At 36.5% G+C, this 27,915-nt stretch overlaps 1 protein-coding gene across 1 annotated transcript in view; it reads right to left on the bottom strand.

Annotated features, from left to right (window-relative positions):
* RIT2 (Ras like without CAAX 2) overlaps positions 1-27,915 on the bottom strand; it is a 178,763-nt gene that overhangs the window by 103,937 nt on the left and 46,911 nt on the right. Inside the window, exons 2-3 of the mRNA XM_032676537.1 lie at positions 26,056-26,112; positions 4,957-5,030 (exon numbers count right to left, since the gene is read on the bottom strand). Of these exons, the coding sequence (XP_032532428.1) occupies positions 4,957-5,030; positions 26,056-26,112 (131 nt within the window). The remainder of the gene's footprint in view (positions 1-4,956; positions 5,031-26,055; positions 26,113-27,915) is intronic.

The following is a 27,915-nucleotide window of genomic DNA, read 5'->3' as shown; positions in this document are numbered from 1 at the left end:
CATACAAAGAAGATAAAACTAATGTTCTTCGCTTAATACAGTGTTAATGGTCGCTACTTACTTCACTACCCCTATGCTTTAAAAATAAAGTGGATTTCATTTACGCACTGCAGTACCTAGCAGAAAGTGCACTAAAATTATTTTCCCCTCATAAGAACATACTGCAAAGGCCCATTAAGACATAATTACTGCCAAAAAGGAATCTTACATTTCCTTGAGATAAGCTGCAGTAGTGTACTTTGATATTTGACTTCCATTGATTCGGGATTAGAGCAGCACGTTTAGATAATAAGCAGAAGGATCTCAGATAACAGCCTGAGTGAATCATCAGACCATAGTGTTTAGTTTGAGAAAGTGTGTTTATCTGAAGGGCTCTTGGGACTAATACGGTTCCTCTTCAAAGCTTGAAGCAGGGGGTAAGAATCATAGTCCTGCAGGTTGGCAGGATAAACATGTCCTGTGATTTGCTAGCAATTTGAGAGATGGATTCCAGTATAGAGCGCACTGTTGCTGTCAGGTTGAAAAGTGTCTGCCTGGAAATGAATTCACGCGCACACAGCTCCAGACAAAGGAAAATCTCCCTGAAATGGCATGCCATCACATTTTAAGGCCAATTTTTCAAGTCTCTGACTCACACCTGGGAAATATACTGGTGCACTGAGTTTATCATAAAAAGCCCACATTTTAGCAGACAAAAATTGGTGCAATAATGTCGAAATGTACTGTCTCATTGACAGGTACGGAAATCCATATTCCTGTGGATTTGCCTGCTTTGTGTCTGAAAACAATTTTGCCTCTTTTAATAGAGTCACAGAGTCATCTCAGATTGGTTTTCAGTGAAGGGAACTCTGTTGCTTTTTTAGTGTTCGGTGTGAGGTTTGAAATTGGGTAATGTGTCATAGAGAGGAAAGCTGCAGCAGGAATAAAAGCTCCCGTGTCAGTCAACAGTTTATAAATACAGCAGGAGAGATAACTGCTGCTTGTGCTCCATGAGAAGCATAATTCTGGGCTCCAGAAGTAGCAACATATTTTTAAGTTAAAGGAGAGGGTGATAAAGCACAAAGGAATGAACAGAAGGTTCCTACAGCTCTGTGTGGAAGGTTTTTGTGCGCGGTTGGAGCAGCCGGGGGTTGTCACTCTCTGAGAATAATTGTGAAGGGAACTGAACACAGAATAAAGAGCTTGAGGTCTGAATGTCCTTTCATTTGCACCCACAAGTTTCCTCGAAATCAAAGAGCTTATGTCAGTTTGAATCGAATGTACGTAAAAGTTGATTAGTTTTCCGACACTTTGGATAAGAAAAGAGAAATCCCAGAACCACCTCCCCAAACACCACTTCCAAACTCAACAGACAGTTGAGTGAATTTCAAGGGAGGGTTCCTCAACAAATGTCTCATGGATATGGGTGAACAAGGAAGTTCAAGCTATCTTTATAGATAATCATTTGTGCTTCCTGGTTTCCACTAAGATTTTCCAATATACATCACATACCACATTGTACATAGCCTTTGAGAGCTGCTAGTTAAAAGCTAGCAAAATAAACTTCCTCAATTTTGTAAACGTGACCTCAATCTCACATTTACTCTCTGTTCAGTTTTATTTACCTTTTTTTTTTGTTGCAGTTGAAATGTAGATGCAAAAAGAAAACTTTTTGTTTAAGGGGATTACTTCTATTTAAAGAGCCAAAGGCATCACCGATAGCTAACTAAAGGAATTACTGATAGCTTCTTCTACATTCACTATGCCATTGAAAAAGAAAAAACAACATCAATTTTTTTGTTCATTTTGTTGCTGCACAACAGGTTTTTGGTAGGAATTGCTCAAGAAAGGTCTGTTTATGGTGATACAGCTAAGAGGAGCTACATCAGCAATACCTGCTCTTGAAACTCTCTGAGGTAAACATAACCTTATTCTGTCTGAAGTTGATTGTGGTGAGCAAAGACAGGCTACCCAGCTGGCAGGTGTAGAGGGTGGTGAAAGTAGGTGCGGTTCAGTGAAGCTTAACTACTTACACTGGCCTTTACATTCATTAACAAAATGCCTCTTGTTGTACCTTCAGCGGAAAAAAAGTATTGGAATAGCACAAAAGGACAAATGAAGATGCATAAAACATGGATCCAGAGTTTCTGGAACATCAGTTTGCTTCCTGAGAGAAGCAGTTGGTTGCATTTATTAGTGTCTATCTATATGTAAAAGAAGATAAAGATCAGTAAGTAGATGAACCATACAAATAGTTTACTAATGTTCCTGTTTTTCACTTTGTTTGAATGCTTTTTAACTTCAGAAATTTGAGAACCATAAATGTATTCCTGAAGCACCATCTATGTTTTTAGTGCCTCAAACTGCATCTACCAGTTAAAATATCAAAGATTTTTATCTAGTGTCAGGTATGAAATCTCATGCAGATTTTTAGCTCTAGATTGTTAATAACAAAGTATATAACTTATTATTAATTAATTTGGTCAGCGTCGAAGTCTTCAATTACCATATAGGTACAGCAAGGAAAGGAGAAGATATTTGTTGAAACATATCCTCGAGCACAACAACAAAGTACATTAACTTCAGTTGGTTTCCCTATTGACTTCTTGTGTTTCCAAATAGGGATGAATTACAATTTTAGCTCCTTTATCTTCTGAAGTGATTAAAGTCATTATTCAAAGTTAATGATGAAGTATTTATGACTGCGAGGGCACCCAGAGAAATGAGATTTCCACTGCATGATTTAGAAGCTGTAACACCATCTCTAATTTAACACAAAACTTAGGTAAAAAAACTCAGCAAGGCAGCATCAGAGCACGCACCATCGACAGCATAAGTGGGTGTCTTGGATTTTTACCCTGAGTCATCAAAGTCAGAGCAGAAATTCAGGGTGAGCTTCAGTGAGAGCAACATTAAGTTCTCTGTGAAGAAAGAGGCTATTTCAGCTGTTGACTTCAATGGGAGTTGGATTAGGTCTTGATTTATTCTGGAGCTGTGTAGTAGAGAGGCAACAAATCCAAAGATATCTGCAAAGACAAGCAGCTAAATCCAGGGTACTTAGAACAGACAGTTCCTGAAAAATAACAGGGAAGGAAAGTGGGAAGAGCTTCCCAGCACAGTGACACTGGGACGTGTTTCAGTGATGACAGTCTCCACTGGAACAACAGGGAAATTTAAAACAGAGATTTTCTCATATCAGTTCAGCTCAGTGGAATCAATCCAACTGAAGTAGAATAGCTATGGCCAGGCTGCACAGTGGCCTGGGATGATGTATCTGCAGAGTGTGGTGCTTCTGCCACAGGTCTCTGCTTGCTATGAAGAAGAGTGGCTGAGGGAACAGGGGAGGTTTAAATGGGATATTAAGAAAAAATTTCTTCACTGAAAGGATTGTCAATCACTGGTGCAGGTTTCCCAGGGCAGTGGTGGAGTCACCATTCCTAGAGGGATTGAAAAGACATGTAGATGTGGCGCTTGGGTACATGGTTTAGTGGTGGGTTTGGCAGGGATGGGGAATAGTTGGACTCAATTATGTTAAAGATCTTTTCCAACCTTAAAAATTCTATGATTCTATGAAATATCTGCACTGCATTTTATTACTATCATTAGATGCCAAGGATTTCTAAAATTATGGCTCCTTCTAGAAACAAATCTCAAAACTCTCCATCTTTACTATTGCTCTCAGCAGCTTTCACTGACTGCATTATTCTGATTTCATTTCTTACCTTACAGTTGTCTGTCCTGATAAAATTCTTAATCTGGGCAATCACACCCATACCCCATAAAGTAAGAATGAGACTTAGTTCTAGTTTTTTTATATGATCAAAAATAAAACAATAATGCAAAAATTATACAGTTTTATGGGGGATTTTTTCCCAAAATGTGAATATGCCTGACAATAGATGAGTTTCCTTAAATTCCTGGCAGTAGACTGCATTCCCCACCATTTGCAGTGCCCAGCTCAGGTACACCCAGACATCTGAGGAGTAGATATCAAGACTTCCAGGCTTCTGCTTCCTAAATCTTTGTTTGCTTATTTGTTTTAAGTACCTGTTCTCCTTATTGGTTGTCTTGTTCCTGTGCAAGGTGCACACACATTATGGAAACTAGTAAAACTTTGAAGCCTTCAGACAGAACCTAAGACACACCTCAGGAAAAGATCAACAACTGACAACGAGTGTTTGCTTTGATTAAATAGTAAAAATATGTTGAGACTGAAAGAGGATGAACTGAGTCAGGTAGAAGAAATTCTTGTATTTAACTCTTTTGTCTTCATTATTGTACGTGAAAATTAGTTCCCTGACTGATGTTCACATGAGCACATACATGTTGTCACAGAAATCACAGAAACAGAGAATGATTTCTGTTGGAAGGGATCTTAAAGATTGTCTTATTCCAACCCCCTGCCATGGGTAGGGACACTTTCCACTAGATCAGGTTACTCCAAGCCCCGTGAAATCCATCCTTGGACACTTCCAGGGATGGGGCAGCCACAGCTTCTCTGGGCAACCTGTATGTGTGCTACTTTTGGCATTAAGATCTTTTCCTTCTTGGTCAGCATTTAATATTTAAATATAGTGTGGGGAGGAGAAGAGGTATAACAAGATACTTATCTACAAGTAAGACCAGAAAATTCCTGAAGTATACACAGAAAAGCAGGAGTGAGAAAGACATAAGACAAACTAATAACAGCATTTATTCATTCCATTATTGTGATAGATATTCCTGTAAGAAAGAGAAAAAAGAAACAAACAGCTTTTTGTCTTTTGCTTATTTAAACTTTGCCGATTTAAACTCTTCTCCTAAAATTTGGAAGTTAAACTATGCTATCTCCTTTGTTAATTCCACCGTGTTATTCTGCCACTGAGACATTTATGTTTGAATAGGGAACCTCTTTTTTAGCTGTGTGACCCGTAAATCTGAGGTTAAAATCTTTGAGTTTATCTCTGATTGAATGATTCACATTGAAAAATTACTCACCTGCCCAGCAGTGTCTAGAATGTCCAAATAGGCTGGTTCATCATCAATTCGGACTTGAGTTTTATAGGCATCCTCTGAAAGACATGGTGCAGTTTGATTAAGCATGAGTGGCTCAGAGAATGGAAAATGAAATAGTTTTACCAATTTGGAGTAGGCTTTTCAAAAGCTCTTCAGTCTGACCTAACTTTGCTTTATTTCAAGTCAAAAAGTCCCTTTTTGAAATCCTCTGATCACTACAAACTATTAGCAAAAGAGAGTCCTTTCTATCACATACCTCGAAATATAAAAATTAAATTTATCTTTCTTTAAAAGGGTAGCACAGACCACAGGTGCTGTTTAAGTCACAAAGATTCGGAGATGCTGTGCTGGTGCTATGCAGGAGAGAGGTTTTTGCTTACCACAATGATCCTTCCACAGAGCTTTTCTAGCACATATTTTCAGTTTAAGAATTGTCTAAATTATTGGGATAGACTCCTTATGGCTGAAGGGGGCTCCTGCCTCAGGTATGTCAGAACAATTATTTAAACTTCCGTTCATCTCCAAGAGAGGCTGAGGATAGATTTTTTTTAAAAAATAAATTCTGTAATTAGTGTCCTTGTACTTTTCATTGCTGGGGGCAGAGAAGGAAAAACTCTCTTTCATGGGCTGTTCCCTTAGCTCGTGATTTTGTCAACCTAAATTTAGAGGAAGAAAAACAAAGAAAAGGTGGATTCCTATTTGTACAAGATGTTTTCCCCATATTTCAGTTTCATTCCCCTCTCACAACATTTGCATTTTCTTCATAAGATTAAAAGGAGCTTAGATACTGTTCCATGTTTATACTTGAAATAGTCTTGGAACTTATCTGTGTTGTTTAATTAAACAATAATGTAGAGCAGCCTGAGTGGGTTTTGTGGCTGACATTATGCATTGGCTGTGCACTGAGGCATGAAGACAAGTGCTTTTGATGCATCTGAGAAGTGTCATTAATCATTATCAGAATATAGCTGGGTCTGTCCAAACAGTCAATCCTGCCAGAGACCCTCAGGACTGGGCTCTCAATAAATATTGGGATAATATTGGGATTATAACATGGGATTATACTGCTGGTGGATGTAATTCTCAAGACATTCCAGTTTGTGCCGTAATATGTATATTGCATCATACAGCACTTTATAAAAGCATGTGAAAACCTGCTTTCTACCTGCACAAGAGAAAAACAGGCATTTGGATGCAAATGGTTCTGGATGGCCTTAACTCAGGACCCCTCGTATGCAGCCAGAGAATTGTTATCTTTAATGACATTATCACATACAATATTTTCCATGACTCTCCTCTTTAGTCTGGGCCTCAGATCAGCAAATTAATAGGCATGTGCCTTGCTTTAAACAAATACCTAATCCACTTGATATTAGGATGGCTCAGAGACTTAATTAATTGCATGATACATTGCCATGCTGAGAAAGCCAGACCAAGCCAGCCAGCAGATGTTTTGGTTAATAGATCTTTTTGTAAGGATTGCTGAAAAAGAAACTCCGTGCCAAAGAGAGGCCATATAGAAGGAACTGGTTACTTGTAGTTTAAGTAATCTGTTATCACAGTGATATCTGCAGTAGATTTATTTTCTTCTTTTTTTTTTTATAATTTTCTTGTTAACTAAAAAGTGAAAACAAAATATGGAAATATATAAAATCAAACATGGTATTTCCTTCATATGAAATCTATTAATACTATCAAGTATTATTGATATACTTCCATGCAGGTGGGTGCCCATTTGCATGGCATTACTGCATGCATAATTAACATATGACTTGCATAAATTTAGCTTGCACTTTTGGCTCTGCAGCTGGATTCTCTGAAGCCAATGGTCCTACTTCTCTCTTCACCTAGACCAATGTGAATTTTAATACAGCAGCTTTAAAATGGTAAATGCAGAGAGAAATTTGCCTACTTGAATTCAGCTTGGATAAAAATGAATGTAAATAAATCTTGTCTTATTTGCTAAGGAAATGAATTAGGAATTCAGAGTTAGTTATAGCTAGAAGACCCACTGGCCTCTGAATATAAATCACAGCTTTCAGTAAGTAAATGTAAGAGATCTACCCTGCTGAGCTACTTCAGGTGTACCCCAATACCACATCACTGTCATCAGTGAACTGTCAACTGCTAAAACTGGAGCCAGACTGTATTTATAACCCTCTTCTCTTGCAGAGACAATGCTGAATGCACAAGCACATTTTGCCATTTTCATTTTGTTTGTTTTCCCAAACTACTGATCTTAAAGCATTTCACAATGAAGTGCCAGAATCACTGTCCCAGTTTGATCTTTGATATATGCTAATGTCTTCAGTTGGTGGTGGAGAAACATGCTGTGTTAAGCATTGACCAAGCACATGAATCTAAATGGTTTTCTAGGCAAATGAATTTGGAAAATGCTTTCCACTTGCAGGATTTGCTTTTGCCCTGGGAAATGAAGAGATGAAACTGAGAGGAGTTACAAGTTTCCCTTGTAACATTCTCTCTCTGCATACGTGCAAAAAGCGCGATAACACAGATAATATAGAAAAGCTTAAGTATGTCCTCAGTTGGAGTGTGCTAAGCTGGGGATATTCTCAGGCATTTGAATGGAAAACAGATGAGAGTTTTACTTAAAGCACATATAAGGGAAGTTCTAAAGCCCACACTTACCAAAGAAATCACTATTTTGAGCCAACACCCTCATACCAGAGATCAGATTGTAGCAGCCGCTTCTGAGCTGACACCTTCTTGATGCTCAAACCCAGTCACTCCTTTGAAGGACACTATCTTTACATTTATCCTGCGAATTCACCGATTCCTTGGGTTATTAGGATAATGTATACCTTCTAAGGCAAGAGGTAGAAGGAAGATGCATAAATTGAAAGCTATGTTTCACATATCATATGATAGCGACTAAGACAAGCCAAGAGTGAAAGGTTAGCATTTAGTCCTGTTCTACAATTAGTACTTTTAAACTGGGATTCAATCTCAGAAAGTAGTATAAATAGAGGCTCAACTCTCTTTCCTGTCTGTTATACAGACAAACATCTTTATTTTATTTAGACTACAAGGCAGAGGCATTAACCCAGAAAGAAACCACCTTCCAGAGATCAAAAGTTGGGTGTGTTTGTATGCTGGACCCAGTTAATATGTTTTTGGTTTATTTGTAGCTATGATATTAAAGACAAACCCTGGGTATTTTTACATGTTTCCCACAGGATTTCAGAAGGGAATACTGTATGGATAATCTTGTAATTTTAGGCAGCATTGTACAGATTATGGTCACATTAAGGAAAGAGAAGCCCTGAGACCCTGCTGTAAAAAGCAGGATCATGCTGTTTGCCTGTGCACAGAGAAGAAGTGAAGATATTCCCCTGAAATATCATGTGAGTGTATATAAAAAAAAAGTAGGAAAGTCTTCATCATGAATACTAACAAACTCACTCTCCAATATTCTCTCTTTAAAAATTATTCACATTATTACAAATGATGTCCTGTGTATTTACACTACTCACAATGTTTGAGTACTTTACATTTCTTTCACCTAATTAATTTATAATATGAGTATAATGCTCCTTTTGAAGTTAATTTGGGGGCTGCTAAACCACATGTATCTTTACATCCTACAGCTCTAAGGAGGGTTATTTATTAAAAGGTCAAAGTACAGCTGCTGCTTCAGTAAAGCATTAAGACAACATACAAAACAGACATCAGGTAATAAATCACACTATAACTATGTATTTCATATTAAGTTTAAGATTAGTCTTTTTCTGTGAGGCTAACTGTAAAGTCTCTATTTTGGGTTTAGGTAATATGTAGCAGAAAGATAGGGCATTATAAGGAAAAGACTGTGGAGTTTATTCATATTGCTGTAAAATCTAACAGTGTTTAAAACACTGACTGAAACAATGATTTTTTTTTAGGGTACTAAAGAGAAAAATGAAACAAAACTCCTCCATCCTTGCAATCTGAATAATATGCGAATATATGAACTGTATAGTTAAAGAGAATTTCTTTTTAATTTTTTTCCACATGTAATATGGACATTTTAAAAATCTTATTTTCTACGAAGATTAAAAATAAAAATGAAAATAGATAAAAAAATCATCACAAGGGACAATACAATTTGGATTCCATTATTACTGACCATTTACTGTTTTGCAAGATGGGAGAAGAACAAACAGAGCTCCAATTGGTTTTGGAATGGCATTTATTCCTTTTCCCCTATATCTCATTTAAACCATGAAAAAATGTTTTCTTCAAAGGTTTTTTTTCTAACTTCTCTTTCTTAATTGTTTGATTGCCCATTGCAGTACTATGGAAGAAAAGAAAAAAAAATCATTACAATTTTTGAGCTTTTTGATATCTGGCTGCTTTTTGTGTGTGTGTGTGTGTGTGTGTGTGTGTGTGTGCATAAAATGAATACATTCTCTCTTTTCAGCTTTCCTTTTTTTATAAGACATCATTCTGAAGACAGAGGTACAGTAATTAATTCAAAGCTGTGTTGCGATCAGTTATCTTAGCACTGGAGAAGCTGAATTCATAAAAAATATATCAAAGCATTTTTTCAGCTATGAGCAGGTAACTGCTTCATGACAAATAGATTTGGATGGTGTACGATTTAAAGGGGAGTTGGAATGGGCTTTTCATCTGCATTACAGACAAGTTCCAGCCCCTGAAATGTAGGTCAGCTGCTTCTTTCTTCCATTTGTTAATTCTGCCTATATGCCTTCTAAATAAATACTCTCTTCTTTTCTGTCTTATACAATATTAATTGCAGTTAAAACCAATCAGATTCACACATGTAGATGAGCCAAAAAATGGTTTATTTGGCTGAGGAGGTATCAAACCAGCAGAAGGAATCCAAGCTCAGTCAGCCACACCTGGAATTCTGCCTTTTGTTGTTCTCACTGTGTGCCAAAGAAACAGCAGGAGATACAGCTCTTGTTGTGCTTAGATTATCTGCTACAAATGCATTTTAATTTAGCAATGCTCCTGAATTTAGGATGGTCATGAGTCTTTGGCTGGATGGGTGCTGTTTCTATTTACAGCAAGGAATTTTTGAATAGAAAGAGTGGATGAACAGAGATGTAAACCACTGTACCAAATACTACACATAAACTCCTTCTATTTGAGATAAGAATATGCATGTCATAGAAATTACCCATCAAAATACATTGGTATTACAACCTCCCTTAGCACATAATTATTTTCCTGGAATATTGGTGTTTTATAATTTGGGTGAACACTGCTATCAGCATTTTGCAGACAAGGACACCAAGTCACAGAGGATGCCTTCCTATGAGCTATGCACACATGATAAGCAATGGATGGTTTAGAAGAGCAGAACTGACAGGTTTGATTGCCTTGTATTCTGTAAATACTCTCATAGATAACAGTATCCCTTAAAATAATGCAAGTAGGAATATTAGTACTTGACCAGAAACTGGGATATGTAAATATTCCAGTTCTGTTACATCATTCTACATTATATCTGCAATTAAGAACACTTCTTAAGAATATTCTTTCCAGGGATGCTGTTTTTCATGTCTCAACATTGAACTGCATTTGCCTTTGTGCTGTCACTTCTGTAGCTTTGTCAGGTCTTTGCCAGATCCTTCAGGTTTTGCTCAGTTTTGTGTTAACACCACAAATTGCCTTTTCCCACCTATAAAAGCAATGGTGACAGACAACATCATCCCAGGCAGAAGAATCTTGGTGATGGTTTGCAGAAGATATTTGCCTTCCCAAATCCAAAGACAGAAACACTTCCTTCACTAACCACTCACTTTGAACACCTCAGCTGTTTCTATGAAAGAGACACAGGTAAGTAATGCAGCATTTAATGCAGATATTACCTCTCTGCTAGACTATAAAAAAACTAGTGTAGGCCTTGAGGAAATTAAAATAGTGTGAGAAAAAACAAAGCATTATTCACGTTAAGTGCTTATCGTAAAAGGAATTCATACATTTATTCATTACATATTCAGTTGCATGATGAAAAATACAGTACTTTCTATGTCTCAGTTTTCATTTTAGTATTCAAATTACCATAAACATATTTTCAGATAAGATACTAAACCAAGGTTTTGGCCACATATGTCTTCAGAAAATATTCTGTAATGATGTTTTCAAATGGCCTTGCTAAATTCAAATACATATCACTGTTGCACATTCCAGTTCTTCTTAATCCCAATAGAAGACACAATTCTTCACTTCCATTTTTTAACCTTTGCTCATTTTCATGTTGTACTCTTAACTAAATACTGTGCTCTGTTTTAGAAGTTCCTCTATCTTCAATGGGGCATAAAAACTGATCCTTGAGTACTCACTGGCAAAGCTACCCAGAAAAGCTGTGGCTGCCCCATCCCTGAAAGTGTTCAAGGTCAGGGCGGACAGGGCTTGGAGCAACCTGGAACAGTAGAAGGTGTCCCTGCCCATCTCAAGAGGATTGGAATGAGATGAGCTTTAAGGTCCCTTCCAATGAAAACCGTTCTATGATTCTGCAATTCATAAGATAATTGATGATTTCAAGGAGTAAAGATGTAAATTGAAGAGGAAAAAAAAAATTGCTTCTGTTCTCTAAGGTTGAAAACAAAAGTGCTGAAAAATGTTTGTTGATTTTTTTCCTCCTAATATAAGCACTGCTGATATCTTCAGTGGAAAGCAGAAGCATAACTAGACTATGCCCCAATCCTCAAATAAACCTCTGGGCTTAATCCTAATCAATGAAATGTGGTGTCTAACTACTTGGAAGGACATGGAGCATGGAATCATAGAATCACAGAATGGTTTGAGTTGAAGATACCTTAAAGAATCTTGTTCCAACCCCCCTACCACAGGCAAAGATTCTTTCTACTAGACCAGGTTTCTCAAAGCCCCATCCAACCTGGCCTTGAACACCTTCAGGGATAACCTGTTGAGCATCCAGAATTGTTGCAGAATAAAAATCTTAGTTTAGGCTCGGTAAGTCCCATGGAGCTCTGACTATTTGTTATTAGCAGTTTTTAACTGAGCCATTTTCACTGTACTCTCGTCTCACTCCTTTACCTTAGTATCTGGCTGCATCTGCTTCCAATAATTCAACTAAAAGCTTCCTCAGCCTAATGGGCATTTCTGTTCAGTTCTCACCTCACTGCGGTGCTCCTCTCCTAATGCCATTATGTATCTGTCTTAAAACAGCTGCTCTCAAATTATCTTCCTCCCTCTTGTTGGGCTGCCTAATGTTTCAGATCTGTGTTCTACAGGGCAAGACTGTTAACACCGAGCTGCTGAAGGAGCCTGATTGATTTTCAGCTTTGGATGTGTATGTGCCAGACTTTTTGGTGACTTGAAATGCACCCTGTGCCCTGATAATTGGGAAATGAGTTATACATTGTACTTTCCCTCTTCTATTTTTTTTTTCAGTTATACCTATATGTACAAACAGCTCTTCTTTGTCGTCAGCTTACAGTTTCATTACTGTGGTATACTTTCCTTCTCTGCTGAAAAGGATGGGAAGCAAAAGCAGCTTAATCTCAATTAGTCTTTGATAAGCACAGAAAAAAAAATGGCATAAAAGCATTATCTGTGCTCTAAAATATTTTATGTGTTCAGAATTTCGAGTGAATTGAACTTTGAGCCAGTCAAATCTGGTTTCTCTTCTACCTTTGAGTCCTTGTGGTCATGATGTTTATTAATAAAAACAGTTGGAGAAGAAAATGGTTGGCATGGCTTTCAAGAAGAACCAAAATTAAGACTGATTGTGCAGCATGGTGTTGCATGGGAGAGGTTTTCTTCTACATGCACTAATCAAGAAGAATACAAAGCATAATGTACAACAGAAAATTCAAGGTAAAACACCCACTTTCAGGCAAAGGAGTTAAAAAAACATAAGACCTCGGTAACCAGCAAAGCAAAGTCATTGCTGCCTTGTCTGGTCATGCAGCACCTTACACACAGTCGTATGTCAGTCACCAGGGCTCAAAGTTTTATGACAGTGTATGTTAATATGACATCTTTAGCCTGTATTCTTGGTAGCAAAACCCCTCTCTGAACTGCTTGCCCTCCATACAGTCAACACTTGTGCACTTTTGATTAGGGTTCAATTCCAACTCAATATTCTGAAGCAACAGGGCAACAAATCCTTCTAAACTGAGTACTGATAGTTATCCATCCCCATGAGGTATTTCATTATAGGGAGATTAGATATATATACATATATAAGACATCTGTTTGTAGTTTTGTGTGTTTGTGCAGTGGTATGGATGCACCTGTGTATACAAACACAGAGAGACATTAAAGGCTGAGAGTATCATAAATTAATCCCTATGTCAATTAGCTATGATGTCTAAAACTGCTTATCTAGTCCTGCAAAATATATTAGGACCAGGAACAGATTGAAAATTAAACACGAAAAACCACCAACACAAATATCTTCTGCTATAGAAACGTAGGTTATTTTTAAAATACTACACTAAATATTTTTTTTTTTTTTACTGTTTGCAAAATTTTATTTTCTTGTTGAAGATAAGAATTTTCCCTCCTTAAAATACAATTTTTATTACTTAAAGAAAAATACGTATTTACAAGGCCCCATGAAAAGCAGAGCGGTTACAAATTCTGATCAAGGTCAAATTACAATTTATAAAACCAAAATGAAGTCTAGAAAACAATGCACCCCTCTTCCTTCTTTTCTGTAAATATATGGATGGAGATGGTCATTCTCATAGCTCAATCTCATATCACATAAGATTCTTCTGGATGTAGTATAGGTCACATCCTTTAAATAATGGGCTACAGCTTAGAGGCGGGGATACAGCAGGGATTTGGATGAACAACTGACAAATTTTATCTCAATAATTTGTCTCTGTGCAACAGTTGTCAGTCCCAATGCCAATGCTGTTACCAACAAAGCTCTCATTCATGATTTTAACCTGAAAAAAAGCAGATATATACCTACATTTGTGTAAATCACTATATAGGATATAACTTGTTTCCCATAAAACTCCATCAGTTCTTCATCAGACCCTGTAGTGCAATTCTTCACAAAGGCTAAATTTTGTTTGTAAAGTACCCCACCCATGTGAATAAGACTATTTTTCTCAGAACCAGCTATTGCAGAGAAATTAAAATTTCTCTACAAAAGTTGGCAATTTTGCTAGTCAAGGCTAAAGATAATTCAGGCAAACTTTTGCTCTTGCTGTTGCAAACCACTTGCAATATAGATAATGCTACTAAATATTTAATAAAGGCATATCATTACTTTCTCTGCTTCCCAGAAAAATGTCATTTTATTCAAAGCTGTACACGAACAAAGTGAACAAAGTACTCCTGTTTAATCAAAACATGATAATTAACAGGAGTCCAAGTACCCTTATCTTGGGGAACAAGAATAGCAGGTAGCAATTTCACTACTCTTTCAAGTCCGTGATTGTGCTACTGAGTGGGAGGATCTGACAGCTACAAATTCACTTCTTGTCATTTCAGGGGAAGTAATTAGCGAGTTGACTACATCCACTTGGCTATTAGCTTGGATGGTGCCTTGGATTTAGTAAGGTGTAGATGGCTGCCGGCTTCCATGAAAGAAAGGTTAATGGAAACATTTGTCCTGTGATGAAGAATTTTGAATTGAGCGTGATAAATCATCCACCTCTAGAAAACCATGGCATGGGTGTCTCTTTCAATTTCAAAACTCGTTTATTGAATATTTTTACTAATCATGATATACAAGGTATAGGTAAGCAGGTTTTTCCTATTTATGAGCTTCAACTCTCACTTCAGCTCCTTCATAGTTCATGACTCTAATCATAATTATAATCACTGTACGTGGGTTTTGAAACTTATAGCAGAACCACTGGGCTAAGCCCACAGAGTTACTCTGCTCTTTACTCCAGTCATCTAATTGCCAGGACCTTTGTATCTCCTCAACTGCCACATAACATAACCACTTTAGCCCTAAGAACATTTGTGAGTATTATTCATCTAACTAATGTGAGATGCAGATATTAGAGTCGAACAATCGTGCCCTAGAACTTTGTACATTTATGTCACGAATTGGAAACCACAACGTACATGTGACTTCACAGTGGTTTATAGTCCTTGCTAAACATATAAACTTCCTTTTCTTAACGTTACCAGCCAGGTGAACACTTTGCTCATTTACAAAAGCAGTCAGGGTCTACAGATTGGGAGATGAGTTCCCCGGATTATATGAGGGGCTCAACCCAATGAAAGTGTGTCAATGAAACTCTACTACAAGAGAGCAGAGAAGAACCTAAGAAGGATATGTCTCAGTTTTCTGTGTTGGGCCAATGTTAGGGCGTCCCTGGAGACCTGAAAGGAGAATAGAAGAGCTCAGCCCTGAGAATAAAGTCTTCTACCAGAAGAAACACCTTTCAACCACTTTTGATGCTTTTATCTATTAGGTGGATCAGTCAGAGATGTGGTGGATCAACACTGGGGGAAGTGAAGACTGTCAGATGGAGTCAAACCAAAACCAGCCATTGCTGAGCTAGAGGTATTCTGCCTGTATGAAGTTGATATAAAGAAAGAAATAGGCTATTTTGTGCAGAACAGACAAAAGTATTTTAAAAATGGTTTCTATTCTGGGCTGACTCTTTCTACATCCTACGTGTGGTAGATATAATTATGAAATAATTTTAATAAAACTGTTTCATTATTATCATTATTGTTACTATTACTATTATTAAAAAAATATTACATCATATTGTCACATTAATAAGAAAAGTATTTTTTCTTCCTTGTTCAGTTTTAATCTGATTAATCAGTGCTTAAGAAGAGCAACCAAAAGGTCACACTTCTATATACGTTTTGGTTATTTTTCTTGTCTCTATATTTAGCTAGAATGCTTCCATCAACACTGTCTCTGTACAATCCTAAACATCCACTGGTCAGATTATGTGATCAATACATCTGTTCTAGAACAAGCAGCAGTCACAAGTATTGAGGCCATGTTGCTGAGAACACAGCTGTGATGGGTAGGGCACGTCTCCAGGATGAAGGACCACCGCCTCCCTAAGATCCTGCTCTATGGTGAACTTGCCACTGGTTGCTGCAAGAGAGGAGCCCCGAAGAAAAGATACAAGGACTCCCTGAAATAACATCTCAGCCTTGGCCATATTGACCACCATAACTGGTCTACTCTGGCCTCCAATCGGGAGGTCTGGAGACACACCATCTATAACGCTGCGGATGCTTTTGAGGAAGCACACAGGATCACCCTTGAGGAGAAAAGACAATGCAGAAAGAATCGTGCCTTGCAGAATTTATCATCTAAGGAGTCTTTCTGCTGTGCCTTTTGCAACTAGACATGCCTGTCTTGTATTGACCTTTTCAGCCAACAACGAGCTTGCAACAAACGTGGGTAGAGCCCTTCCCAAATCTTCGTTCGCGAAGCCCAGCCATGGGTGATATTTAGCAGATACACAGGTAATCTCAGAGGTTTCTAGAAGAAATAGAATGATAAAATATGACTGATGTTCCATTGACCCTTTACTCAGTAAAGAAGAGAAGACGGCCAAGGTAGGAATACATCTTACTTCTAACAAAAAGAAAGTTAATGGAGGACAGGAAATAACAAATATGAAGCATTTACAGTTAAGGGACATTGGTGCTTTTTTTGCATGTGAACATGAAGCAAGCATAAATCTCTCACGACAACACATGGGAGAAACACTTTTCTCTCTTCCAGACATGGTAAGCAGCTGTTGGGCAGGGATGTCTGAGAAATAGATTCAGAGAATTGTAACACTACTCATAGCCGGATGCCAGCGAGATTTAGGTCTTCACCACCACTCTTTGGGCCCATCCATCTGCCAGTCTTTTATCTCTAATAAACAGAATCATTCATCTGTTTTCTTACTTCCTAGAACAATGTAGAAAGTGAAGTCAGATCACTGGACAAATTATGATATAAGGTCATTCTGATTAGATAAATGCTCCAAAAGAGAATATAAAGAGGAGAGCTATAGAAAATAAAAAAATCCATCAAATCTGTTTTCCTTTTTTGGAGATTGACCAATAGCCCAAGGAATCCCACACAATGGCACAGGTAATTATCACTATTATTTTTGACAACAGAGATAGACTTGCGAAGGAATTTCAGCGCATGGACTGGTGTCTGAGAGTGACTCTGCATAAGATGATTGACTTGGTTCTCATGTGTCACCTGTCCAAGAAGTAAAATCATCACTATCCTTCTCCTTCATTCCCTCTTATACCTCCGTTTCCCCATACGTGTTTCTACCATATACCTTTTGCCACTTTTTCAACTGGAGGAATGTTTTTATCAGTTACTAAATTCCCTAACCTGGTAGACAATTATTATGCGTTGGAGTGGCTTGGTTTTCTTCTGGAATACTGTTCAATCATCTTGAAAATCTGTGTGATGAATGCCAGAGAGCCAGTGAGGCTGGGAAAAGGGCAGAGATGAAGAGTGTCAGCACAGAATGAGTTGTTATATTTGGCTCATCTCATAAAACTACAGGCTATTTTAGAGCCCCCAGTGTCTGTTCCTAGCAGGTGATAGCTCATGTATCATTCCTTGTTCATGATTTAGGGTAAAGAATAGCTCTAGGTATTAATAGCTATGTAAGGATATTAACATCTATGTATATTAATATAACATTAATAGATATTTATAGCTCTAGACAGATAGCTCTACACTGGGTCTCTATACACTATTTCCTTCTCTGAGACCTCATAGCACAATGCAGACACTCATAGCTGTACCTGCTGTCTGATATTTCTCAGCCTGAAGTGGATCTACTGCTGTGGTAAGTTTTCCAAGGGCATGTGAGATGGACATGGACAGGAAACTATATTGTCAAGACTAAACTGCCAGTCAAAACGCTCCTCAAGGTGTTCTGATCAACCTCCAACCTTTGAGCGACTTGATAGGGGAGATAATGAGAACTAGAATAACATCACTCTGGGCCATCTACTCCCTTGAAAGACATTGACTGCATTTGCTTCTCTGTTATTGTTTATATCAGAGATACTAGTAAAGGAAAATTACTAGATTAAGCACTATTTCCTGAGTTTTTGAAAATGCTAAGTGACAAAGAGCCTTCCCCTGATGTAAACAGTTTTCAAATAATTGCATATGAGCAATTTTTAAGAAAACCTGATTGAGACAAATCAGTAGCTGACATTCAGTGTATGTCCAGGATTTTAAGGGTGATTCATCTTGAGTACAGACAGGAAAATGCAAGTGGTTGCTTCGGTAATTTCTTACATGAAACATGCAAATTATTTAGGACTGAATAATTTTCTTACAAAAGCGAAGTACAAAGAAAGAAAGTTTAACAGTAGAGTGAAAGATCGTGTATCTGAGTAACAAACCGTGTTTAGAATAGAACCAGTTTATTTCAATAATAAGGAAAATAGTGAAGAATAAAAGCTCATAATGATCTGAGACTTCATCCAAGTTAGAAGAAATAGCTCAGACTGAAATACTGAAAAATTTTCCAGCTATCATTAATGTATTCATTAGAGGGAAGAATATCACCTTTTAAAAAAATATTTCAAAGAAAAATGGGATTCTTTTTTCAGTCAAATTGTTTCCATCAGAGAGAGAAAGATCTGCTGTGGCATCTTCTCTGTCGCTTCGAACAATTTCCGTTTCCTTTCATGGTAGGATAAAATAACAACACTAAGCAGAAGGTATTTTTTTGCCTCATTGAAATCTAAACTAACTGAGCAGTTTTGACACTCTTAATTTCTTAGGACTACTCCCTCCTTTTCTATTCATGGCTTATTTTACTGTGGGGGAACCCACACTGCCAGACACATGACAATGTTCTCCTTTCTTTAGCCACCAGTCTCACTCTGCATATTCCTCTCTTCACTGTGGAACTTCTCTACAGATACTGGTATCTGGAGAGCGGTATCCCAATGATCTGTGAAGGCCCTTGTTCTGACAAGCTGTTAGGGGAGTCACCCCAATTCAGCTTCAGGCACCTACATTTAGAAAGCTACAAAATATGTCTCCACATGCAAGGTAGGTAGCTAAAATCTCCTTACACTTAAAGGAAGAGTAGATGCTATTCAGTTGCCCATACATAAGTCTTGATGTTTAATATTCTCTTGAGTATCTTGTCTGGCTTTCATTTACTGGACTAGAAGGGCACTGGTGATCCCCAGGTGCTACGTCACTCCCACAGGGTGACAGATGTCAACAACACATGACTTGTGGAAGATCTACAGCCTTCTGGATCATGATCCTAACCAAAGTAGGATACTGTAAGACGCAGAATCACTCACAGAATAATTTAGTTTGGAAAAGACCCTTAAGATCATCAAGTCCAGCTGTTAACCCAGCACTGTCAAACCAACCACTAACCATGTCCCTAAGTGCCACATCTACGCAGGTTTTAAATCCCTCCAGGGATGAAGACTCCACCATTTCCCTGGGCAACTTGTTCCTGTTCTTAACAATCCTTTCAGGAAAGAAATTTTCCCTAACATCCAATCTAAACCTCCCCTGGAGCAAGTTGTTTCCATTTCCTTTTGTTCTGTTACTTGTTACTTGGGAGAAAATACCGCCCCCCACCTGGCTACCGCCTTCTTTCAGGAGTTGTAGAGAGCAAGAAGGTGCCTCCCGAACCTTCTTTCATCCAGGCTGAGTCCCCTCAGCTTCCTCAGCTGCTCCTCATCAGACTTGTGCTCCAGACCCTTCCCCAGCTCCATTGCCCTTCTCTGAACATGTTCCACAGCATCTGAAATGGCTCTTGCAACCCTGGATAAAGGAAGTGAGTAAAGACCTAAATCTCCACTCCTAAATCTGCCCGAGTCCCACAGAACTGGACCCAAGATCCGTGATTCATGTGTAGACATTTTAATTTATGTGTTTAAATGTGAACCTTAGTCCTAAAAAGTAACCATAATCTCTGCTCTTCTTCAGATATGTAAGTCAAAATCCTTTATACCAAAAGTGACTATTAATCTCTTAATGTGATGTATAATGCAAATAATATCAACAGACAGGAAAATCAAAGCTAATAATAAAACACAGGTTGAAGAACACGGTTCAAATGCATACACCAGTATTCTTATATATTCTCCTTTTCTCATTTTAAATGATGATGAATCTGAAGCACAAACACAGGCAATTTCACTGTGTCTACATAATCAGTATGAGACAGATTTTGGAGACAAAATGATTATTTTATGTGAATTGTTTATCCCATCTCAGATAAGGCTAACAAATGTGTAGAGAATGATGAATGAAAGGTGGTTGTAACTACTTAGGTATTGGTTAGATGAATTGAACCAGAAAAAAAACCAAACAAACAAATAAAAACCCCAAACAATTTTGGGGCTCAAATCCAGTTGTGACTTGTTCAGTCCAATATGAACATCTGATCTTCTATAGAAAAAAGAGAATGGGAATTAATTTAAAGATGGAATATATGTATATGCATGTTTTAGGTAACAGTAGAAATGTTCTTGAAACTTTTTGTGCTCTAAAGATAAATATGAATAGTACTTTTGTGTCAAGATGCCCCTTCCCTGATCTAGTAGACCTTCATCTTCTTTCATTTCTTATGTGTTTGTATTTCTCTCGTTTTATCCTTTTTCATTATTGTACCTTCAGAACAGACATAAAATTCTTTATAACACTAACATTTTTTGTTATGCCTTATATAACCGCAGAATATTTTCAGTCGCATTTTATTTATTTTTTTTTCTGAAATTCACCCACACATTTCCAGCATCTTATTAGAGATGAGTAAATGTATTTTATTTGATGCATTGGTGAATGCATTACTTTGTTAGGAAACCTCATGGAAATTCATGTGCTTAATGCTAGAGTGCCTCCCATCCCACACCCATTTCAATTAGAGTTTGACATTGACACAGCCTTAATGCCCTCAACTGCTCATTTGACACAATCTCATGCAGTGATATCTCACCAAAACAGGAAGCTGCTTTCGCATCTCGTTTGCATTATGTATTCATTTTAAGATTAGTCACATGGTTAATGAGCATCTTGGAGCCTGTCCAGTTTGCTGTACTATGTCATGCTTCTTTTTCTGACACTCTACTTGCATTAACTCTCTGTGATATTGCCAAAGACTGTGCAGAGTGCAAATTGCTCTTAGCCGCTTGTTCCAGAAAATTATCATATCCACTGCCACTTGGAATATATTCCCATTGTTGACTACAATTAAATATTAAATGTGTGCTGAAATCATTTCATTTTCATGAAGTGCTAACCTCTGAAATTTTCACACATATAGTCTAATACTAATTTTGTCCTTCGTCTCCTCATTTACTTACAAAAATAATATGTTTCTGTCTCAAAATTTTGAACTGCAATGTCTGTAGCAAGCCTAAAATATGGCCATTATTCCCACATTATCCTGAAGGGATGTTAAACTAAAAGTGACAGCATTAAAATTAACACTTCAGGTAGTATTTACCTTTTTAGTCAGTGTTTAATCTTTTTAGTCAGTGTTTAATCTGTATTTTAAATGAATAATGATACATTTATTTCTGTATTTGTGCGTATGCACATTTACTTCCGTCTATATATATTGCCTGTAGTTTGAGTTTCTCAAGATATTATCAGCTTTTCCAAACTAAGGCAAACAGCTAAAATAAAAAAAAGTTTCATACATCAGAAGGGAACATTTATTGTGATAATTTATCTGGATACCTTATGTCTGATCCACACTGTACAGAGGATTTCTCTGAATAAACTCTTACTAGAACAAAAATGCCCTAGGTACTTACAAAACCAAACCAAAACAAAAATAAAGGTTCAAAAATAAAGGTACCAAAAAAACCTTTATAGAACAAAAAACAACTACATCCCTCAAATAAATCCACAGCAATCTTTAAAAAGTCTTGCACTTTTGTGACATCACAACATCCAGTAAGTTCTTCAAAAGTGGAAGTACTTCTTTTATAAACTATATATACAGAAAGAAAAATGTGTAAATAATTCTAAATCTATTTGTATATCTCTTTTAGAATCAAAATTAGCACATTTGAAGTGTACGTATGTATGAAATAAAAACCTGTGAGCATATGTATCCCATAATGCAGAAACTGAAATGTCTTTTTAGCAAAAAATTCTGCATCAGCTCACAGTAACAGCAGGTTTTTCTGATCAAGATCGTCCGTAATATTTCAGAAATATCAATGGATAACAGAAAAAAAAAAGTTACAAGTACAAAGAATCATTATATTCCTTTTTGTATATTTCTACTCTATTGCTTAGAGATACAAATCACCATAGAAAAAGAAAACTCTAAAGCTTAAATAACATAATGGTTGAAACACAATGGAGAAGGATGATAGGGAGAATCCATGTTCCTGAGGACTATCACAAAAAAGGTAAAAAATAATACTCTGCATCTGTAAAACCACATGATTATTACTGCAGAAGGTTTAGGATAAATCCCTAGTGGTGTGTTTGGAGGGAAGAAGAATTGGGAAGGGGAAGCACATTTGGTAGCATATTAAAGTGAAAGGACTCCTCTGTACTCTCTGGTCAGTGACATTAAGCATTTTTTACCATAGCCTCGTGGTACATTAGACAGTAAAAAAAAAAAACCTCAAAAAAACAAACAAATTATTCTAATCCCTTTGTAAATCTCACTGTTTTATCAGTTTATGGATGAAGTATAAAATGCAAATAAAATAAGGAGGAAGAACAAAACCATCTAAAAACCTTAAGAAGCCAATTGTCTGTGGGTATGCATCTGTAAAGCATGGTGTAGGTCAGGACACAAAATTTATTTATTATACAAAAAGAATCAAAATTCAGAACACTTTTTAGGATTGAGAGGATTTGAGCTTTTATGAAATAAAATAGGAAACCCAATTGGCATCCATCTGTTATTTAAATCAAAGAAAAAACTTTTGTAGATTCCTTGTTTCAGGCTTTTTATATGTTCCTAAGTGATCATACAAGACGGTTTCGTGGATCTTTTGTATGGACTGAATTTTTTTTTTGGTTCTGCTTTTCAACTAGAATATCAAGCAGATTATATCAGTGCTAGGGTCATGTGCTTTGGAAATGGTTTATTGCCCCCTATATTTACATAGATACAAAACTATATCACAGGAATCTACAGAAATGAAAAACAGCCAAAATTGTTATTCTACTCCCATGTCTATGCTTAAAATGGGCAATGAAAAGTTAAAAAGATTATAAATATTTTGGTAGCCCCTGGGTCGTTGTAATCTTGTCCATAAAACTGAAAGTGATGGGCTTCTGGGATTACAAAGACAATGATGTTATTTCCAAAGACCTCTCCATTTCACAACCCCCACCTCATCCATTTGTATTAGGAGAGCTTTTAGAAAAAGCTCCATCAAAGGCAAGGAGATACAGCATTGATTCTGTCAACACTACCTTCTTATTAACTTGGGTAAATTGGCACAGTTAAGTATCACAGTCACTGCCACCACAATTTCACACTATAAAAATCATAGAGAATGGAATAGGTAGTACAGGAATATCAGAAAAAAATAGGTGGTATTTATCAGATTATTATGTCCACATGAAACAAAAGAAATAATGGACCTTATCTTAAAGCTCAGCTGCAGAACTGTAAACTCAGTGGAAATCTGTGGATTATCATTTAAATACACCATGGAACTTTTTTTTTTGTTATTTCCAGACAATATCACCCTCTCAGTGATTTCTACAGAAACCTTTGTTGATTTAAGATACCCAAAGAGAAATAAAACTACAGGAAGGCAGAAGTAGTTACTTCCAAAGAAGAACACAAAAACGTGGCACCAGTGTGTCCCTTGATGTTCAGGACAGTCCATGAGTTCCATAAACAAGATACAAATTGCTGAGGAATGAAAGTGGTCCAAAATGTATGGCACAAAGGAAAGGCAGTAAATTGATATCCAGAGAGATCAGTGACCTCAGACCAAGCTGAAAAGCTATGTTTAATTTTCTGCTTTGCCACTCAACCAGTATGAATGCACATTTCATATGTAGACTGTTTTTTTTTTTCATTCTTTCTGCACCATCTACTGCTGTGTTTACTGTGAGAAACAAAATTCTGACTAAACAGATCACTGTTCTGCTCTAAGATGATAACTTCCCCATGACACAAAGCATCTGTTTGTGCCTAGCTCCTCATGACTTTTGAGGCACAATGTTTCCTCTGGTAACTCCTGCCATCAGCATAGTCTTCTCCCTGGCTGTGCTCGTTTCAGACCACCTTATTTTTTTTAGCATGGTGGTCTAAACAGTAAAAATATGCCTACCACTGATATACAAAAACCCATGAGATTAATTCTGTTTGTTGAGACCAGGGACTCAAAAGTAATTAAAAAAAATCTCAACAGTATAAATTTTTTTAGTATATTGACTTTTTAAACTCTATTAGTTTTTTATTACAGGTGTGATAACAAATGACACCTTCTATTTTCATTTTTTGGTTTTACGTCTAATTTTGAGGAGTCATACCACAAATTTATCCAAGATGAAACACACACACTTGGCAGAAGATTATACTCTTCTGTTTTCTACATGTTTTAGAGCATGAAAATTAATAAGCCTTTCTCTGGATGTCCTCAGCATGTTCTGAGAGACAGAAGTGCCAAAGAGATAAAAACTCGCCCTTCCAGTTCTGCCTCTAGCCAGCTGGGTGAGTTTGAATACAGCTTTTCATTTCTCTGTTCTCTATTTCTCTCTCTTCTCCTGTTTAGAGTGTTGGTTTTACCGAGTAGCAGCTCTCTCTTGCTCAAGGAGACCTTCATCCTGATTAGGTCCTCAAGGCATTCCCGCAGTAGGTACTTACAATGCATCACAAGCTTTCCTTCTCTTTATGATTATCTATTATTCATGTTGTGGTGATGTCTAGAGACCAATAAATTGAGATTATGACAAGATACAATATATGGATAAATACTGATGGCAGGTGGATAGGTCATATAATAAAGATGGGTGTAAGTACATAGCTTAATGGTGCTAGTAACTAATAATGTTCTTCTTTTCCAATTAGATTTAATGATTATTATTTTTTTCCTGAGTGAAGTAAATGAATTTGCAGAAATTCTATAGTAGTTTTGCCTTCTTTAGAGTTGACACATCATATTTTACAATTTTTTTAGCAGTTTTAAAATTACTAGTGGCATGAAGAGTTTATGCATTTTTGTTCATTATAAAAATTACCACAATCTACCATGAGTTAACATCCAGGAAAATGGATGTTAAAATAAAAAGAAACACTGCCATTAGATGATCTGTTTAGCAACATAGCAATACTGTAGGGGTTAAATCTGAGTTTGAAATATTTGAAAAGTTCAAAGAAAATAAAAATTTGTTTTGGATGACAGGGTTGGAAGATTTTTATTTATTTTTTTTTCCTTAAGCAATTTTTGTAAATGTTGATGTTTTTTAGTGCCTTTCCCACATATTGAGCCCAGACTCTTGCCATCTTCTGCCCGTTATAACTAAATATTACACATGGATAGTTCCCATAAATGCAAGGACTTTTTATTATAAGTAAAGCTAAATAATAAGGACATTTAAATGAATAAACATGCAGTTCTGACAATTGGTCAACATTTAAAGTATATTTCAGTGTATTATAGACTAGTGTGAATAATTTTTATTACCAAAGTTTATAAAATAGGTAGACTCGATGAAGTTTAGCTGAGGATGTAATCCCAGAGAACAACTCTAGTGTGTTGATTTGAGTACTCACTTGATGTTTCTAGAGAAGTCCAACTAAGACTTTATCGTGGAAAATAGTACTAAAATAATAAAACTTAAAAACCCCAAACACTCCATACTGGGGTTTTTACATTATTTTAGTATTTTGAAAGTTTGTTTTCTATCTTACTGTATTTTTTTCATATTCTGTGATTATAGTAGCACAAGTAACACAATAATAGTTACAGCACATGAATCCACAACTCTCCTGTTGAAAGATTTTGTACAAAGTATTTATGATAATACCGTGACACAGTTTAATTGTCATCAAAAAATTAAGCTGTAATCTAAAGTTTGTAAATCTTGTTTCTATCTAAGGGCTATTTAAGAGCAACCTCCCACTGTCTGACAATCTCAAACAGGTAGACAGATTGAAAGGGGTGAAGGAGAGAATAATCTCTACTCACCTATAGTTGGATCATGATAGTCAGGGAACCGATGGCTTATGAACTGCATTGTCATTGCTGGAGAGAGAAAGACAGAGAGAAGAAAAAAGAATGATATATTTAAATAGATACAGGGAATAGAACAAGCAGATAATTCAGTCATCCAAGTATCAGCTTAGAAAGTGAGTCCAAAGTTTGTTTTATGTCTACTTCTGCAACAATGCAGTGACATTACAGTGATGACAAAGAACTAATAAATGGAGAAAAATATGAATCAAACTTTTTTGTCTTAATTTCTTCCTTTTTAAGCTTTATTATATCAATTTCTGTATTAAAATGTTAAATCTTATCAGTACTTGGTAAATACTGATAATTTGATATTGCATATGCATGAAAATTGCCATTACAAAAACCTAAAATATTATTTACAAGACTGATTTATAAACTTTTCATAGTGCTAAAAAATGCTACTGACTGCAGCGCCTGATTCGATTTCTGCTGTATTTAGGAATTCATTACACTTGATGCAACAGGTGAAGGCTTCTTTTAACCACCCAGAGCACCTTTCTTCTGAAGAGATTTTTTATTCCTGAATATTACCTCCTCGCAGAAATTTTAGGAAAGTTACATGAGACTTCAGGAAAACTGCATTCTATCATTTTGAAAAGGTGACATGGTGAAAGTGAAGTTCCAATTTATGTAGAAAGACAGAAACTTTCATGTCCTGTTCACCATATCCTCTCCACCATATCCTGTACAACATGACATTTGAATTTCATTGATTTTGAGAAATCATGAAAGGAAATTTGGGTACTCAGTGACCACAGTAATATCATCAGTAATCAGAACAACCTGGAAGGTTATGTTATCTTTGGTTTTTTTCTCAGGAGTTTAAATTTCAGGCCACTGGAAAAAGAAACATATCTACAAAACACAGAAAACTGTAAATAAAACATTTTCAAAATTGAAATAAGTGAATTCTAATTAAATGGGGGGATGGGAGGGGCTAAACAGAATTTTAAAAATATTTTTAAGCCAATTTTTTCCTTTTCCTTTTTTTTTATACCAGCATTAAAATTTCTCTGTAGCTACTAAATGGATATTAGCTTAAAAAGGTACTCCACCTGAAAAATAATTATTAGTCAAAACACATAAAATCCAACACGAGATTTGGCCTTTTACTTTGGCCATCTCAGCTACTTTCAACAGTAGAAGTTTCAAATAAGAGGTGAGACATTTTTAAAAATCTATGCATAAATACACCCATTTTTTTGGACAGCATTGTTTTATTTTAATGTTTACCCTCATATTTTTGAGAAACAGGGCTTAAGGAGATAGTTTTGTGAAATGATACAGACAAGGAGTATTAAACATTTATTACCATGTTAATAAATTATTGCATCTTTAGTGTAGACAAATATAAATGCTAAGAAGAAGCATTATAAATTCATAGTTACCCAGAGAGGGTAACGGTGTAAGAAAAAGCTCATTCAGCCTATACATATTATAGGGACATAAATCTACGTGCAGTGACACTCATGTCTTCTATATTATCTGTTGTCAGATGCATTACTTTTAAGTACTGTGCATGTTTGGACACTTTTATTTCCAGGACACCTGGGTTTTTTTTAGTCATGACAGATTTTTAGGCACCTCCATCTGATTACTGCTAGTGGTTCATGAAGAATAAATTGATGTCTAACGTAATCTGCCTACTTTGCTCTTAGAAGCTGAGGTAGCTAGCAGAAATGCTCTTCATGTGGTTCATGCCTACACTTTTCCAGCTTTGTGAGGCCACGTACCACAAATGAATTCAATTTGTTTCACTACCAGCTGCTTTTTCTTGCCAAGCATTTTTTAAAAAAAAAAAAAAAAAATAAA

Source organism: Chiroxiphia lanceolata, chromosome Z (genome assembly GCF_009829145.1).
Source record: "Chiroxiphia lanceolata isolate bChiLan1 chromosome Z, bChiLan1.pri, whole genome shotgun sequence".
In the NCBI taxonomy this organism is placed as follows: Eukaryota; Metazoa; Chordata; class Aves; order Passeriformes; family Pipridae; genus Chiroxiphia; species Chiroxiphia lanceolata.
This window is presented reverse-complemented; position numbering and strand designations above follow the sequence as displayed.